The following is a 16,896-nucleotide window of genomic DNA, read 5'->3' as shown; positions in this document are numbered from 1 at the left end:
TGGGCAAAAGGAGGTGCGACACGACATGTGGCCAAATGAAAACGAGACAAGCGGAAAAAAAGTAAGTAAATGCCATAACAATTATACATTTATCGTAATGTGAGACAAGTCGGTCAATGCCTACATGGAAAAATGTTTGTACCCAGGAGTGCACCTTTTCGTCCGAAGCCACCAGTACACGATCCTTTCTGGAAAGTGACGTCTAAATGACGTAGCACATTTGTCGACTGCTGCTGAGCGCTCATTTCACTCGCGGCAATATGAGCTGTGCGCTTAAGTTCGGATATCGCGACGTATTCTGAAACAAGCAGTCAAATATTTGTGACAACGAAAACTATAAATATCAGTTCCTGCCTAACACACCCTCGGAAACAGTGACATATTCGGAAATAAACAGCCAAATACTTGTGACAAGTAAGAATACAAATGTAGTTGCCACTCAATCGACCTGCAGCAATTTAATCTTCGCTCTTTTTTTATCAAAATGAAGTAATAAAATCGAACAAAGTCACTCCCGAGAGAGAGAGAGAGTGACAGAGAGAGTGCTCTTGCATGCAAATGATAACGAGAATTGTAAAACAAGCCTTTATTAAATTAATAAGAAAGTTCCAGAAGCTTTGAAAAATAAATTAAGTGCGGTGGTATGCAATCCTGATTGCTTCTTCTCCATAACTCCATGGCTGTACTCATTACACTGCTGTGAATTCGTGCAACTTCTGACATCTTTCATTTTACGATGTTCTGAAGGCTTTGCAACACCAATATGTAATTAACTGGCATTTAATAACAAATCATTCCAACAGTGACGTGTTTGTCATAAATTTTTAATGCCTCGATGCCTTGGAATGTCGTAGTCAATTTAACACTCAAGAGTCTAATACAAAAAGAAATAAGTAGGTGAATCCAATATGGCGTCTCCAGCGTTATTCATTTGGCGATTGATATCGAGTTTCGCGCTCTCATCGAGTTTTATGGAAGGCATGTAATTTTGACGTCGCTTACTAGCATCGGGTGACGATAGCTTCTGCCTTTCAGCGCTCATAGTGTTTTCTCCATACACTCTACTACTGACGATGAATTTCAGCAACTGTCACGTCTTTTGCATTTAAGAAACAAATAACAGCGCTAGTTTTACTATCTGCTGAGGCATTTTAAACACTTATAAATAAGGATTTACACAAACGTAAGCTACCATAATCACGATTGTGAAGCGCCAACAGTTAAACGTACTTTTGGAGCATGAGCAGCATAGCGAACGCAAAGCTTCAACGGCCATATTTCAAAATTGTACTTGCTTTAAAAAAAAAAAAAAAAAAAAAAAAAAAAAAGAAGCACCTCGCACATCTAGCGTAATGACCACGAAAAAAAAGTTGTGTAGCACCACGGCCTGGTCTAAGTCTTTCAATTAGACGCCAATTCGGCGACTTGCTTCTCCTGCAAACCAACAGCACCCAGGTTTTTCCGGACGTACACCCATCCAAGTACTAGCACGGGTCAGCGTTGCTTAACTTCGGTCATCTCTTTTTTCGTAAATTATATAAACTTTTATTTGCATATTTTAACAAATACGGATATGTACATGTAATTTTCTGCTATATCTTTAATTTAAAAAGAGGTAAACATTGTATCGCTGTTCCTTTAGTTTGTTTTCTTGTACTGTCTTTTGTCAAAATCGAAGACTATTATTCGTTGATTGTCCTTCGGTAGGTTTTTACACAATGTATTCATGCCTTTCGTTAAATAGTTTCGTTGCTCGATTTGTTGCAGTCTGAATGTAATGTTTTTAGGTTTATTATCTATGCTGCAGGATCACAGAACCTGCATTACCGAGGCATGTCCGTGACATGTGGCAAAGAGAAAATATACATGTGGGTAGTGATACGACATATACTACTACGCTACATTTAGTGAACGAAACAATTTTACATATTTATTGATGAGACACAGAATACATAGGATGAAAAATACATGTAACTACTAATTGGACAACGAAACATACTACATTTGGGCACAGAAATTTACTTATATATCACTAGAGCAAAATACATAATTGTTTTATGGCAAATAACCTTTTGTTATTATGAATAGGTCAATGAACCGGTGTTGCCAACGTGGAAAGAACGTTGCCTATGACCGTTAAAACAAGATAAGATAAATCAGGGCTTGTATGGAAGCATATAGATAGTAGTTTTTGCCTCATTCCATTTGCGAGTGAAGTAGGAAATCAAATGACTGACAATGGTACGAGTTACGCTCCGTCATGCACCATGTTGTGGCTTGAGGAGTATGTATGTAGATGTAGATATATGCAAGAGTTCTTATCCTCAATTTGTTGCTCAAGACACCCTCTACAGTCCCTCGAAGCTTGTCGGTGCACTTTCCTTTAATCCTGTGAATTTGGACAGTGCTTCTGCAACTCTGTGCTGCTATGTGACAACGGCCGACGATCAGTGACTAAAAGTGATTTCCAATTAATCTGAGATTCGAAATACTGTATTTACAACGGAAAGCCACCAAGAAGGCAATTTAACACCATGGCACACACTAATGCCTAAAGTAGATAGCACCTACCGTAAACGCTCGCAAGGGTTTTATTCCTTCGCAAGTAGTGCTGATGCTATCCGTTAATTTGTGACATTTGTTCATTCGTCTCTACTTCAACAGTTGCCTCACGAATGCATCACTTGTGCAATTCTATCTCGTGGCCGCCAACGGGCTCTATCCACTAATTCAATTGTTAATTCATTCATTAATCATAGTTGCCCATTAACATAAGGCTCTTGTCGACTTAAAAGTTGAATGGTATACAACAGAGACAATGTAGCTATCCGGATTACAGCTGTATGTATATAACATATATCAAAAGTAAAGTGGTTGACTTTAGTCTGCTAAGCAGATTTTTGTGATCCACAGAATCAAAGGCATTGGTAGGTTCACAGAATACCGACTACACGATCACCAACTCGGTCTGTGAACAATAATTTTGTCTTCTACAGATTAAGGGCAGTCACTGCTATAGTAGTGGAAGGAAGAATTAAAACCGAAGACATCAGAGTGATACAATGAGGTCGCGCCATGGCGTCTACAGTGGAAGGTACGAGAATAATCGATATGGACGGTGTTCCATAAGTGTGGAACCGACGTTCTAAAGCAAAAACATAAAAAGACTTTAAATCCAAGTAATATCAGATGAAAGAGGGAGAAAACCTGTGAGACTGCATTACCAAGATGGAGGTCATTCTGGAAGTCACCGTCTTGGATGCAATTCGTATTTTTTCATATGGAAACTGGGTTATATGACATAACAAAAAGATACAAAATTACAGGCGAGAAACAGTGGTGTCTTCACAAAAAAGATAAACTATACACATAACAAGTAGAAGACTTACTCTCACAGTTACTATTCCGGTTGTTTTGTTGTTGTTGTGGTCTTCAGTCCTGAGACTGGTTTGATGCAGCTCTCCATGCCACTCTATCCTGTGCAAGCTTTTTCATCTCCCAGTACCTACTGCAACTATTCCGGTACTGAAAACTAAAGTGTGAATGCGTTAAGATTACACATTATTCTTGATGAAGTGAGTTTACTTTCTGTTATTGTAATTTAATTGAATGGAACCTTTTCGTCTATGCATAACCACTGCAAGGTAGTTGTATTAACAATGCGAGAAACAAATCTACATACCTTTGAAGTAGATACTTACACTGATCATTAATTTTACGTCAAAAACTTCCTAAAGTTGTAAGAGGGAAAGTAAACCAATCCTCTACACCATTAAAATTTATCATCAGGTAATTTTTGTACAAGAGTATCTTCCGTTAGTCTTTGGTAACCCAATATCCGACTATAAACCAGAAGCTGCTACTTTTGGTCCACGCCAGGTATTTTATTATCCTGGTACCAACGATATCTGATGGGCATTCCCCTATCCACCACATGAGAAGGCACCCATTGGTGAAAGATTCAGCCAAAAGAAACCCCAACTGAAATGTTGAAATATGCCATACAAATTACGTGAACTTCTGAGAAATATTTTTGAAAAATATTTAAATGGCGAGCCATCCTCAGAAGATTGGAAAGCAGGATTTATGTCAAAAATTCAGAAGAAAGAAATAAAAGATGAGTGTAAGAATTACAGAGGAAGGAATTTGAGTAATACAACGTACTTAGCATACTTTATGTAAGGACTAATAAAGTTTTTTTAGAGACAGAATTGAAGCCATGGAGCCTGAAGAACAAGCTGGCAGAGATACCAACTATAGATCTTTTTTTTTTTTTTTACAAACACTTGAAAAGAAAAATATTCAAAAGCAGCGTCAGGAGCAGCTTACGATAATATACCTTTATGCAGTTTATGGAAGGGCCTAAATCATCTGATATTAATGTTATCACAATTAAAGCAGTTCAGAACCTATACAGAAAGAACAAAAAATTGAATTTTCTTTCACCTGGATATGAAGTTAGAAATGGATACATCGGAGATGCAGCATACCACTGATACTTTATAAATTATACGCAGTAAAAGCGATGGAAACTTGAAAGAAAAAGTATAATAACACAGGAATCCAAATAAATGATAATGCTATATATTCACTACAGTTTGCTGATGACAAGTTAATTTTGGCACAAGATGAAGAAGATATTGAATATATTAATAGAAGAGTATAAAAATGGGGCCTTCAGGTCAAAATGGGTAAAATAAATTACATGAACAGGAGGAACAAATCAAGATTTTAACACTGGTAGAAGGGATGGGAACTATGACACATACTGATGAGTACAAATAACTAGAAGTAAAAATCACATAAGATGGTTAACAAGATAAGGAATTTAATTTAAGAAAAGTCAGTTCATGAATAAATGTTGAAAAGTTCATTGTTGGAACATTAAATGTTATTTTATGGGATCAACAGATTAGAAAGGAAATAAAAGAAAAATCTTCAAAAGTATTATTAAAAGTAGTGTAGCCTATGTCTGGATGTATGGACAGTTAAAGCCCAATTAATAAAGAGATTGATGGCAACTGAGATAGATTTTTGGAGATGATCTGCATGGATATCCAGGTAGGAAAGGATCAGAAATGGAGTTATCAAGAAGAAAACAGATATCACAAGTTTGTACATCGAGTTTGTGGAAGAAAAACAACTCACATTGTATGGACATATAAAAAGGATGTCAGAGGTGAGATTGGAATGTGAACCACCAGGAAGGAAGAAAAGAGGGAGACCACCAGTCACAAGCATACAAGGAATTCGGACATTAATTAGGACAATAAATAGTGAAGAAAATTGTAGAAAGATGGGAACAAATGAAAGATGAAAACTGAATATGATGTCCAATTTTAGGTTACCGGAAAACGTAAACACATTGTAAGACTGAGAGTCATACTAAGTTAGTGATATGCAGTAGTACAACAATTCATTTAAACATTTACCTTTGCCATGAAATTTGTACTTTGAAGGAAACTCCATTTTTATGGTGACAATATAATCTTATTTCGAGTTTTAATTGCTGAATCACACTCCTCAAGTACATGACCATCGTCAGTCCTTTCAACGGTCAGATTTCTGTTACCGGTAGCACTCGAAAAGGCAGGTAATTTACATGGCAGATCCTAATTGAACTCGATGGCAAATATGATAACAGTAAAGAATTGTCCTCCATGTCTCTCTCTCTCTCCCTCTGTGGTGTGTGTATGATATATTAGTACTTCGTATGGAAGTTTTACACGTTTGTGTTTCGCGCGCGGTTGCTACGCCCATCTAGAAGGCATCTCTCGTCATACAGCCCGCGCCATCTATCGCCTCCGAACTGAGTTCCTTGATCCGTTATTCAAATATTTTCACTTCCATAGAGATGCACCGATCAAACTTCTCAGGTGTACCAACGTCACAGATACAAGCAATATATGTAAAACAGTGTAGATGCGTAAGGGCCACATATTTTGCTGACATACTTCTGTTTGTTATGTTTGACGCTATGTCTGTCATTCGACATGTATGGATGGTGTCGTAAGCGTGTAGTGTAGGAGTGGTAGGTAAAATAAACATTATGTTTTGTTACTTTTTGGTGTCAGTTATGAAAATGCGTTCGAAAGTGTCCCGTTATGAACGATAATGCAGAATCTAATTTAACAGAAAAGGTTTCTTCCAACAACTGCCCCTCTAGTAGTGACACGCCAAGTAGAAGTATGACTGAAGATGATACGAACTTGCTGCTCATCGAAGACCAGCCGGAAGTACTTGAAGCTGCTGCAAGAGTACCTGCCTTATCAATCAGTTCGTCTTCGAAATTATCAAGTACCAGCCCTAATCTTGAAGCTGTCGACGGTTCCGCGAATGTGTACATTAAGGATCAGGGTCAACAGCATTCTTACCAAAGAAATGGAACGGATACCCAGTAAGTTATAAGTGAATATTCCTAAATCTCTGTCTACTTAGTTCGTAGCGATCACTATTGAGTGAACATGTACTCTGTCTACTGTTTTAGAATGAATAGCAATACATCTCTTGGATTAACAATGCCGGATTGCTTAGGGTTACTTTTCTTAATACCGCTTTCGTCAAAAGTAATTCATAATATGTCCTCAGTAGGCGCGTTATATAAGAACCAGTTTACTTCAGGGTTTTATTGTGCTAGATTCATTTCCCGATGTGCAGGTTGTGTTACATTGTGTTAGAGAAAGTTTTATAAAGAACAACAACTTCTACAATTGATCTATTATTTCATACTCTATCAGAAATGCTCAGCAGCAGTAATAGTCATAATGTTTTTGGAGTTTGATAATATCCAGGACATTTGTGTGTTGGCTAGGCATGAATAAGTGTTAGATACAACAGGCGATGAGAGTTGCAAATATTAAGTAAAATATCCACATTGTAAATAACAGTTTATGCTGACTGGTTCTGTTCTGCACATAATAGTTACTATGGCTAAAGTAAAGTTATAGTTTATGTTGTCACTTTTGCATTTGCTTTGTATGGCACATGAATTACAAATATTCCTCAGTAGGAAGTGTCAAGTTCTTAAATATATGAACAGACATGTAGGAAGGTTTGAGTGTATTTGTACTCCCACTCCATGCTCTTTGTTGTAATGACTGATCAATTACATAGTGCAAGAATTAGTAGTTTGTAAGGTAGCAGTTGGGTAGTCAATTCTTCCAGGATTTTTGGTGGCTTCATGTGAAATTGAGGTTGCCTCTCATTTCTTTGTTTATTCATCCACATATCATCTTACAGTGATATAGGATTTGGCATTATTATGTGATGAAAATTAATAGCTGAAAACACACACACACACACACACACACACACACACACACACACACACACACACACACACAGAGAGAGAGAGAGAGAGAGAGAGAGAGAGAGAGAGAGAGAGAGAGAGAGAGAGTATAAGAATGCTTTTATGAGGATAGGATAGGTGGCCAGCCATGACCTTCGGAAGCGTACCAGCATTTGCCCAAAATGATTTAGGGGAAACTACAGAAAATCTGTATTAAGATGGATAGGCAGAGCAAACTCCAACCTCCCAAATATGAGGTCAGTGCCTAACAGCTGTGCTGTCACAAGAAATTGGTCCCTATTGTACAATGCTCTTTGATACACACACTGTTTGCACCAGATACTTTATAATATATTTGTTCATTACTGAACAAATCAAGGGTACCCAATGGTGACTCCTTAACTATTCCCCTTGCACTAACTCCATTCTCTTCAGAAAACTGCCTCCAGGCCCGTAAACATGCATGTCTTCATGTTCGCCTCTCAATCCACATGGAAACCTGAGTCAGCATCCCCCCCCCCCCCTTTTCTCTCCCCATGATGAGTGAAATGTTGAACTCAGGAAAATGACATGACATTGCAGTCATTCACTGTAGCTCTTGGCACATGATTTTCTTGTAAAAGCATTATAGAGTGACAAGGTGTTTTAGCTATCCCCTTTTGTAAATAACCACTTCTGAGTTCTTTAAGCAAGCTTTGACTGTGTAGTATGCTTTACTTATAAAAAAATGTCATAGCTCCCTTTGCAAACAGATATTTTATCAAAATATATTACACAGCTGATTCGCTGATAAAAAATGTTGTTTTGAGGTTTTTGCTTGTTTTTCTGTGGCAAAAAGAAGTCTAAACTGTCTCTTCTTCCATGATTATGTATAGAGCTATTAGTGAAATAGTAATATTTCCAACATGCAGGCTCCCCCCCCCCCCCTCTCTCTCTCTCTCTCTCTCTCTTTCTCTCTGTCTGTGTGTGTGTGTGTGTCTCTCTCTCTCTCTCTCTCTGTGTGTGTGTGTGTGTGTGTTCATTCCATGTTACCTGAAAATCAGTGTTCATCCATAAAAAACTTTGTGGTTGTTGTTCATTTTATAGATTTATCTTGTAGGCTCCTATGCTTGATGCAACACTTATTTTCGCCCCTTTACCTGAAGTGTATAATGTTTGTTTTCTTTTTATTTGATGTTAAATTATTTTATGCGCAACAACCTCATTTGTGCAGATTAGGTGGGACTGGATGTTATTCAGATTGGCAACTAAATGCAAAAACTGTAATGTATACTACAATACACAAACCTTTCATATTGTCACTAACAAAAAAACACTTTTTAGCACTTAAACTCTGCACTTATTGTAGTCTACTCACATTTATTTACTAAAATAGGCCTAGTGTGTAAATTTCTTTTGCTTTAAACTGGAGTGGCATTTGAGAGCAGCACGATAGTGTAGTAATTTCATTAACATCTTTCAGCTGGGGTTATTTCCAGCTGAGGTCCTAGGTAAACCAGTAGTTTTTCCAGCTTCCTCCACATTAGGCATTAGTTCTTCCTCTGCAATGCCGCTTTCATTGTCCACTTCACCATCATTCCCTATAATGTAACAGGTAGCAGGCGTACCGTGTCCAATTCCACCCATCTGCTCTACCCGTGACGTCATCAATATGGCAGAAATGGCACTCTAAGCATCTCCAATATGGCGCCTATGATGTCATTACATACACACAGTAAAAAATACGAAAATACCTATAAATAAGGCAATAACATCTCCCTCCAAAAATACAATCAAACTAGCGGGACAACCGTGAGACATTGGGGGTTTTAGGGAGCGGACAAGCTAAATATAACAGTAAAAAAAAAAAAAACACACCACAACCCCAAAAACACAAAATGACGAACAAAAAAAAAAAATTACAAAATCTATGGGAATTGGACACTTCCCTTGGCCTATATAGGTCAACTGCAGCTAACGATACCAAAACACCAACGCCTACAGCAAAAACTATGGAAGTGGAATCAGACATTTCCCTTGACCATAGCTGACGATACCAAAACACCAATACCTACATATAAAACTATACGAAAATTGTAATCGATCATTTCCCTTGACCTATATAGGTCAACCACCACTGTTGATACGAAAAAAACAACACCTACAACTACGAAAAACAGAACCAAAACTACACCTGAAAAAGTCAAAAGTCAAACATCGCTGCATACACAATAAATATGCGAAACATTACAACTCGAGAAAAATAGACCCAAAAAACAATTACTTACCACCAACAAATTTCAGGGCTGCAAATTAGGTTGGCCATCACTAAAACACACACACACACACACACACACACACACACACACACACACACACACACACACACACACACAGGGCGACATCAAACACAACAAGACGAGAACTACAAACACAACCAACTCATAAACTCCGCGCCGTATTGACGTCACACACCACAACACCCTTACGTCATGGGTCAAAGCAGACAGGTGGAATCGGGCACTTCCGTTGACCCCAGGTAGCAAATGAAATTTCACAGTCGACCTTCAGGCCATGACTGGCATCACTGTCAATGTGCAACCAGACATCTATGTTAGTGTCGCCTAGTCTGGAAGCAAGAAACCAATGATCTTGATGCTACCTGCAGTAACAACATAAGAACTGCATATATTGTATGATGTACTAGCTGTAAACAACACATTTTTGTGTCAAAATAAGAGAAGTCAACAAAAAACAAATCCAAATAAACTGGAAATCTGGATTAATGTGGCTTCGATAAATGAGGTTCTTGTGTACTGGCCAGTCTTAAACATCCTTGAGAGTTTCACTTGATTTCTCTAATAAGAGCTCTGGTGTGTATATGATGATGCTGTCATCAGCAAAGAGAACATTTCTCCATGTCTTACACTGTCTGAAAACTCACTCATACATATTGAGAGCATCGATGTTTACATGTCCCATGTCTGCCAATTGTTTTACTAAAAATTTATCATCAGCAGATGTGTGAACTGTCTCTGCCTTTTGATCCCTGCTTTTCAGGTGAAATAGGAACCAATCATTTGCTGTTACTCTTGTATGTAGTGCTTCCAGCTTTTTTTGGCAGTATTTTGTGGCCAGCAGTGTCAAAAGCCTTCGGTAAATCTAAGATTAAGCCTGTAACACAGTCATCCTTGAAAAGAACTTCAAGTACTGCTTGCGAACTCTGTAATAGCTGATATTGTACATCTCCCACTTTGGAAACTAATCTGTGCTTTGTTAAAATAAAAATAGTACTATTCTTGTAGCTTATTAGCTTATGAAGATCCTTTTGTAGGCCTGTAGTTTTTTTGATTTTTACCAATCGTATCTTTAGTGTTACAATACGGCATTAATGCCTGAAAGGCCAAGACCTCTTAACAATAATTTACGATTTTCTCTGCTGAATGCTGTAGGTACTACTGGTGTAGGACTGATGCAGAACTTTTTGATACCCTAGTATAAGAGTTTAGCATTTGTGCCATGCCAAAAAGGATTTGATATGCTTAGGATGCCATTACTAACACCACCATCAACACATATGTTAATATTCATGTCTCCACATATTATTTTGTTAGTGTTAGAGGCTGAGACACTTTCCAGGGTTTCAGTTACCTTGATGAAGGAAGTGTCCATGTTACCGCTAGGAAAGCTGTACATTCTCAGAATGAGTAACTTCATACAGATGTCTAGTTTCATTGGTTCATTGGCTGCAAATTCAAAATGTGCATCTACATTTTAAGTGTGATCAGAGTTGCTCTAGCTTTTTAAATGCTGCCACCCCTGATATAAATACCATAATCCCCCATAGGCCTACTTCGAGGTAGTTCTTAGAGTTGCAGCTTGCACATTCATGTGATAGCACTACATGCTGTATTTCGTTTGCTCCACACCAGGACTCTGTAATTGCATACCACTGTGCTGTAATTCAGCTTCAAGCTGGTAAATATTATTAACAGACTGCACATTTTGATGAAAAGTGAGTAATTATAAGGTGTTTGCGCACTTCTGAGTGGTACATACTATATTTTGTGTAAATGTTGAAGAAGTCTCTAAATGACTGGAGATACTTACAAGGGAGGGTAATCTGTTGTTATGATTTATCCTAAAAAAATCCTAATCTCCCACACATGATCATGTGTGGCCTCAGACCAGCTTGCTATATTCTCACTAATTAACTCCACCAACTTCCTTTTCCCAGTCCTGTTGAGCATCAGACCATACTTAGTACAGCCCTAACTCTCAATAGTCTCCACCAGCACCAGTGCAATGTGCACCTGTGCAACCAACTCCAGCTTCACATTGACTCACTGTACAGCACGGCCAAGACAAGTCCAATAATGTCACAAAAATATCTTAACCATGCTTACATTGGAGCTACCAGTTGGGGAAGTTAATTAATATTAAAGTTAGCCAATCAGGCCATTATGCACACAGATTTCAAGTGGCCTGCCAGATACAATTAGTGTCACTCGTTCTCATAAGATAGATGATAGCACAAGGGATTCCTCCTCCTTTGGCTCAGTTTCGATCCTGTATCCCTCTCTTGTTCAGTTTTAGAAAACCAAAGAGCATGTTTGGCAACACCATCTCTGATGGGACATTTGAATTTGCACATGCAGCGGCTGATTGGTAAACTTCAACACTAATCAGCTCAGAAACAGCACAATGTACCAATTTTTTCTGAACAATTATTTCTCATTACAATCTACTGTGCAATACCGTTACAAACTTTTCAACCTGTATAGACAACAAATGCTGGAGAAGTAGATGTAAGATAAGAGAAGATACAATATATAGCATTGAAGCATAAAAGGGAAAATAAATAATAAACACTTCAGAAATGGATACGTGGAGAAATAAAAATGAGGCTGATGTTGGCAAGAGTGATTAGCATAATTTGTTGTCTGACGTGTACTAGAAACCGTGTATATTGTGTAGAGATTGTTTAAGTAAAAGTTATATAGTGGTCCTCCTGGCATTTTTCATACTTTATGCACAAAATACATACATAACGTGCATCAAAATATTCATCAGAGACTTGGCCATTTTTTAACAGTGGCTTTCTAAACTAGTACTGCAGTTTCAGTTTGTGTAATGAAAAGCATGTTACATATGGTGAAGTGCATTAAATGTGACAAGAACATAGACATCAGAGTATGCTGCAGATGTGTCTGTTACCAAAACCTTTATTTAGTATTCACATTCATTGGCTTCACCAACTTGCAATCAAATTATCACCTTCCACTCTAATGTACACCTCGGGCTACACTACATATCACTCTGCCACCATAACCAAAATGTTAGGGGTAATGCCCACTATCTCATGTTATCCTAAGCCTCACCTTCAGGTGATTCTGGAACATGAATATTTATTTTAGCTTCCCCCCCCCCCCCCCCTCCCCTTTTGCCTCAGTGGTCGCAGCTCTTGGTTTCCTGTGCTATCGCTATCTGCTCTTTCGCTGCTCACCCCTTCTATTCTGTTCTTTTCATGGCTGTTTACTAGTTGAACTTCACCTTGTTTCTCCCTTTTGCTGTTTCAGTATTTCCTGTTTGTCCTGTGCACCACATTCTCTTCCAATCTCTCCCCCTGGTTAGCTCCTTGACCCTGGATTCGAATGGATCTCTCCGAGGATCCGAAAGCCTCCATTACTGCAGTAGAATTCAGTTGTTTGTTCTGTCTGCCCTTACAAGAGTTTTGGAATGCTATTGCTTTTAACCAGTGGCTCTAAATCTGCTGATCATGTGGGATATGCTTTCACTTGTTTTGTTGGCACAGAACACCATCTCTTGCCTGACACTTGTGGAGTGTTAACCACAGAACTGATGGCCATTTACTGGGTCCTATGCTTTGTTAAATGGTCCTCCATCACCCAAATTTGGTCATGTGTGGATTCACTGAGTAGCAAACATCTGCCTGGGATGTTAGCTACCTAGCCCCCCATTCTTCATGACCCCTCCAGGCACAGATTTGCATCTTCACGTCAAATGCATTTTCGCTCAGTCATGGGCTGACTAGTGATGGGGCCACACTGCTGTCTAATAAATTTTGTGTGATTAAGGGAATTCCCACCATGTGGCGTTCTTCCCTTGGCCTCATCCTCTACCATCTTAGTATCCAACATATTAGATTGACTCTTGGTTTTTTATTCCATAATTAGCCACCCTCCTTTGTAGTTGGTAGGGGGGGAGGGGGTCTCATGGTGATCCACATTTTGTAGAACTGCTGCCTTTTGGTCCTTCCTACTAAATATGCCATTGTACTCTCCTTGTCCTGTGTGTCGGCAGACAACCCTCACTTGGTTGCATCTGTCTGCAGTTTTCTTCATGAATGTGGTATGCCCTCTCAGATTTATGTACCAGAATTTCCTTCCAGAAATGTAGTCGCTCGGTTAGTGCTGGCATTGATTTTGAAGCCTTTTGGCTCTGTCTTTGCCTCCACATCGGTCAGGTTCCCCCCACCACAATTTTTCCTTATCTTTCTGTGGTCTTTCGTGCCATTTTGTTTCTCTTGTTTGGTACCTGCATTGTCTCGCAATCATGTTATGGTGTGAGGTTGGGATGGGTTGCTGGTGGTGCCGGCATCCCGTTGCACATACTGCCTCTGTGGCATCCCCCCCCCCTCTGCTCTCACTCCTCCCTGTCTCTTCTTTACTCTTCCCTCCAATCCGACATTCCTTCTGCCTCTTCATTTGTCCCTTTTCCTTTCCCACCGGCTGGACTGTGCTGCTGATGTTCCTCCCACATTGGATCGTGAAAACGATGACCTCGCTATTTGGTCTCCCTCCCCACCAACCACCACACACACCAATCACTCAACCATCCATTTATTTTGAGCTGTTTTCTGTGATCTAATTTTTGTTCCATTTTGCTTCACACCTTGATCTTGTCAAATGTGCATGTTTTACATCTGTGAGCGAAGTCACTAATAGTGTTTTTCTTTTCTTTCATTGAACTGGTAGGTATATACAACTGTGAAATACTTATGGTGAGAGTTCTGGGTAAAAATATTGAAAATACCTAGATTATAAATTTTAGGTACGTTAAATGTCTAGTAAGCATTAATGTTCCATATTAAATTCAACTACATTACCAGCATAAAAGTATTTCATGTGTACATCATAGTTGGTGATGTTTGATTTGTCCATGAGCTATTTCCTATTGTGATACTTTGAACACATTTTTACTGGATACTTATTGCTGGAGAATACTGATGATGAGCCCATTACAGGTGTATGACTCCCAATAACAGTACAGTAGTCATGCCAGGAAAGCTGCAGAGAGCATCTTTATTATGGCACTATATAGCAACAAAAGACTGGCTGCTGCATATTCCCTGAAGTCTCCAAGCTACTTTGACAACCCAGCATAAATTGCTTGATCCCTCAAAATCCCATTTATTTATCACTAATACAGTGTTTATTTATGGAGTTCTTATCCTTTGATTGTTCTTGAATATTATAGAGTATACATACATTAAAAAGACTGGATTAACTGAAGTGTTTGATACTACTTCGCCAACTCCCAACTGAACTCACTTTTCAACCTAACATAGACTTCAGTTTACACTACAGTACCATCTATCACTAGAGTCTGCATTCCAAAAACTAATATAGACACAAAAGAGATATTATCAGTGTCCTGTTCTCTTTTTTTTTGTGCACATGTGACAGCACATGTCCCATCATCATTACATTGTGGAACAATGCCAACAATATATTTCAGTAGGTTTAGTTGAACCCCAAGAATTTACACCTATTTAAGTAAATTTAACTTTGCAGTACATGCAGATATTTAAATTTTGTACCATATGTATCAGAAATACACACTGCAAACCATCTGTCTTGTTTAAAGATTGCAATAAATTTTACAACTCATTGAAATACAAATCGACAACTGTCGAGAAACATGATTATTAGGGTATAAAATCAGCCAGCAAAGTTGAATAGTTACATATAATGGTCATATATTAACTGCTCATCAAAGTTTACTGCCATTTAGAACTCAGACTGAAGTGCCTTAGCAGACAGTATTCCAGTAGCTCATCTCAGATTTCATGTTATTGTATAAAATAGCTCTTATTGCAGTTTCTGTTTGCTTCAAGAAGTAGGTCTAATGCTGTTGGACTGCTAATATGGGTGTACTGTTGCCTGCTCATGCAGGCCTATTTAGATCACTATTAATTACAGCTTAACTTTCATAGTCTTCTGACTCAGCAATATTGTAGTTGCCTCACAACATATACTGGTAAGATAAATTTAGTTCCATTTAGAATAAATTTAGTGTTAGAAACATATCACACAATGTTGATTTCCATTAGTTATGTTCTTTTTGAGAATTTGGGAGCTTCACCTGGAAAATCTGTATTTTTTTTTTTAATTTAAGCAATGTCATTGTGTTCGAATTTGTTTTTGTTACTAGTATCACATACGGCTGGCTTAACCTTCCTATTATAGTTCATGCTTCTGGTATAAGGCAATTAGAAATCTTAGGATAGAGGAAGAGAGAGGGATTGCCAGCATAACAGTTTGGATAAGAGTGTTAATTAAATTGATGCAGAGGAAAACTTGCATTTATGTGGGGTAGGGGTGGGGCATTTAATGGATTGGGGAATTGGATTGAGGTTATTCTAAGACAGTAGCTATTGAAAATTTGTCATGATGGTTGTGGAACAGAAAGATTTTTTAGAGGGGTTTTCCCATCTGTGCAAACCAGTGTAACTCATGGAAGGTGAGGAGGGAGAGTCCACATGTTTTGGAGCAGTCATTGAAGTTGTTCACGTAGTGCTACATAATATAATATGGCACTGGTGTTGAACTTCACCCTCTGCTACAGTTTGCTGATGGTCATTCATAGAAATGGACGTCTGCTTGACAGCCATGCCCTTATAGAAGGCGTTTTCAGCTAAGGTGACGTACAAGGGTAATCCCAAAAGTAAGGTCTCCTATTTTTTTATAAGTACATAGACCCGTTTATTTCTACAATGGTTTACATCAGTTTACAGCTTGAACATATAGCTGTTTTTTGGCATAACCACCATTTCTGTCGATGCATTTTTGTAGACGCTCTGGCAGTTTTCGTATGCCCATGTCATACCAGCTCGCCACCATGCTGTTCAGAAAGTTATGAACCTCTTCTTTCACCTCGTCGTTGGAGCTGATTCACTTTCCGGCCAAATGTTCTTTTAACCTAGGGAACAGGTGATACTCATTGGGTGCCAAGTCAGGACTATAGGGTGGGTGGGTGATTATGTTCCACTGAAACTGTTGCAGGAGAGCAACGGTTTGCCGAGTGATGTGTGGGCGAGCGTTGTCATGGAGAATGTGTACGCATTTGCTCAACATTCCTCCTCTCTGGTTCTGAATTGGCCGTTTGAGTATTTCCAGAGTCTCACAGTACCTGTCAGCGTCCATTGTGGTCCCAGTGATTCAGCTCCAACGACGAGGTGAAAGAAGAAGTTCATAACTTTCTGAACAACATGGCAGCGAGTGGTATGACATGGGCATACAAAAACTGCCACAGCGTCTACAAAAATACATCAACAGAAATGGCGATTATGTCGAAAAATAGCTAAATGTTCAAGCTATAAACTG

At 38.7% G+C, this 16,896-nt stretch overlaps 1 protein-coding gene across 2 annotated transcripts in view; it reads left to right on the top strand.

Moving 5' to 3' along the window:
- The first annotated feature begins 5,882 nt into the window (after positions 1 to 5,882).
- The window catches only part of LOC124772732 (zinc transporter 2-like), a 128,907-nt gene continuing 117,893 nt past the window's right edge, over positions 5,883 to 16,896 (top strand). The window contains exons 1-2 of one of the 2 annotated variants that reach the window (XM_047249345.1): positions 5,883 to 6,031; positions 6,136 to 6,397. In XM_047249345.1, coding sequence (XP_047105301.1) covers positions 6,189 to 6,397 — 209 coding nt within the window. In that variant the 5' untranslated portion in view covers positions 5,883 to 6,031; positions 6,136 to 6,188. Of the gene's footprint in view, positions 6,398 to 16,896 lie in introns of both variants that reach the window. The other variant, XM_047249344.1, reaches the window with a different exon arrangement.

This window comes from Schistocerca piceifrons, chromosome 2 (assembly GCF_021461385.2).
Source record: "Schistocerca piceifrons isolate TAMUIC-IGC-003096 chromosome 2, iqSchPice1.1, whole genome shotgun sequence".
NCBI lineage: Eukaryota > Metazoa > Arthropoda > Insecta > Orthoptera > Acrididae > Schistocerca > Schistocerca piceifrons.
Note: the sequence above shows the minus strand (reverse complement) of the source record. Positions and strands in the feature narration are given on the sequence as shown.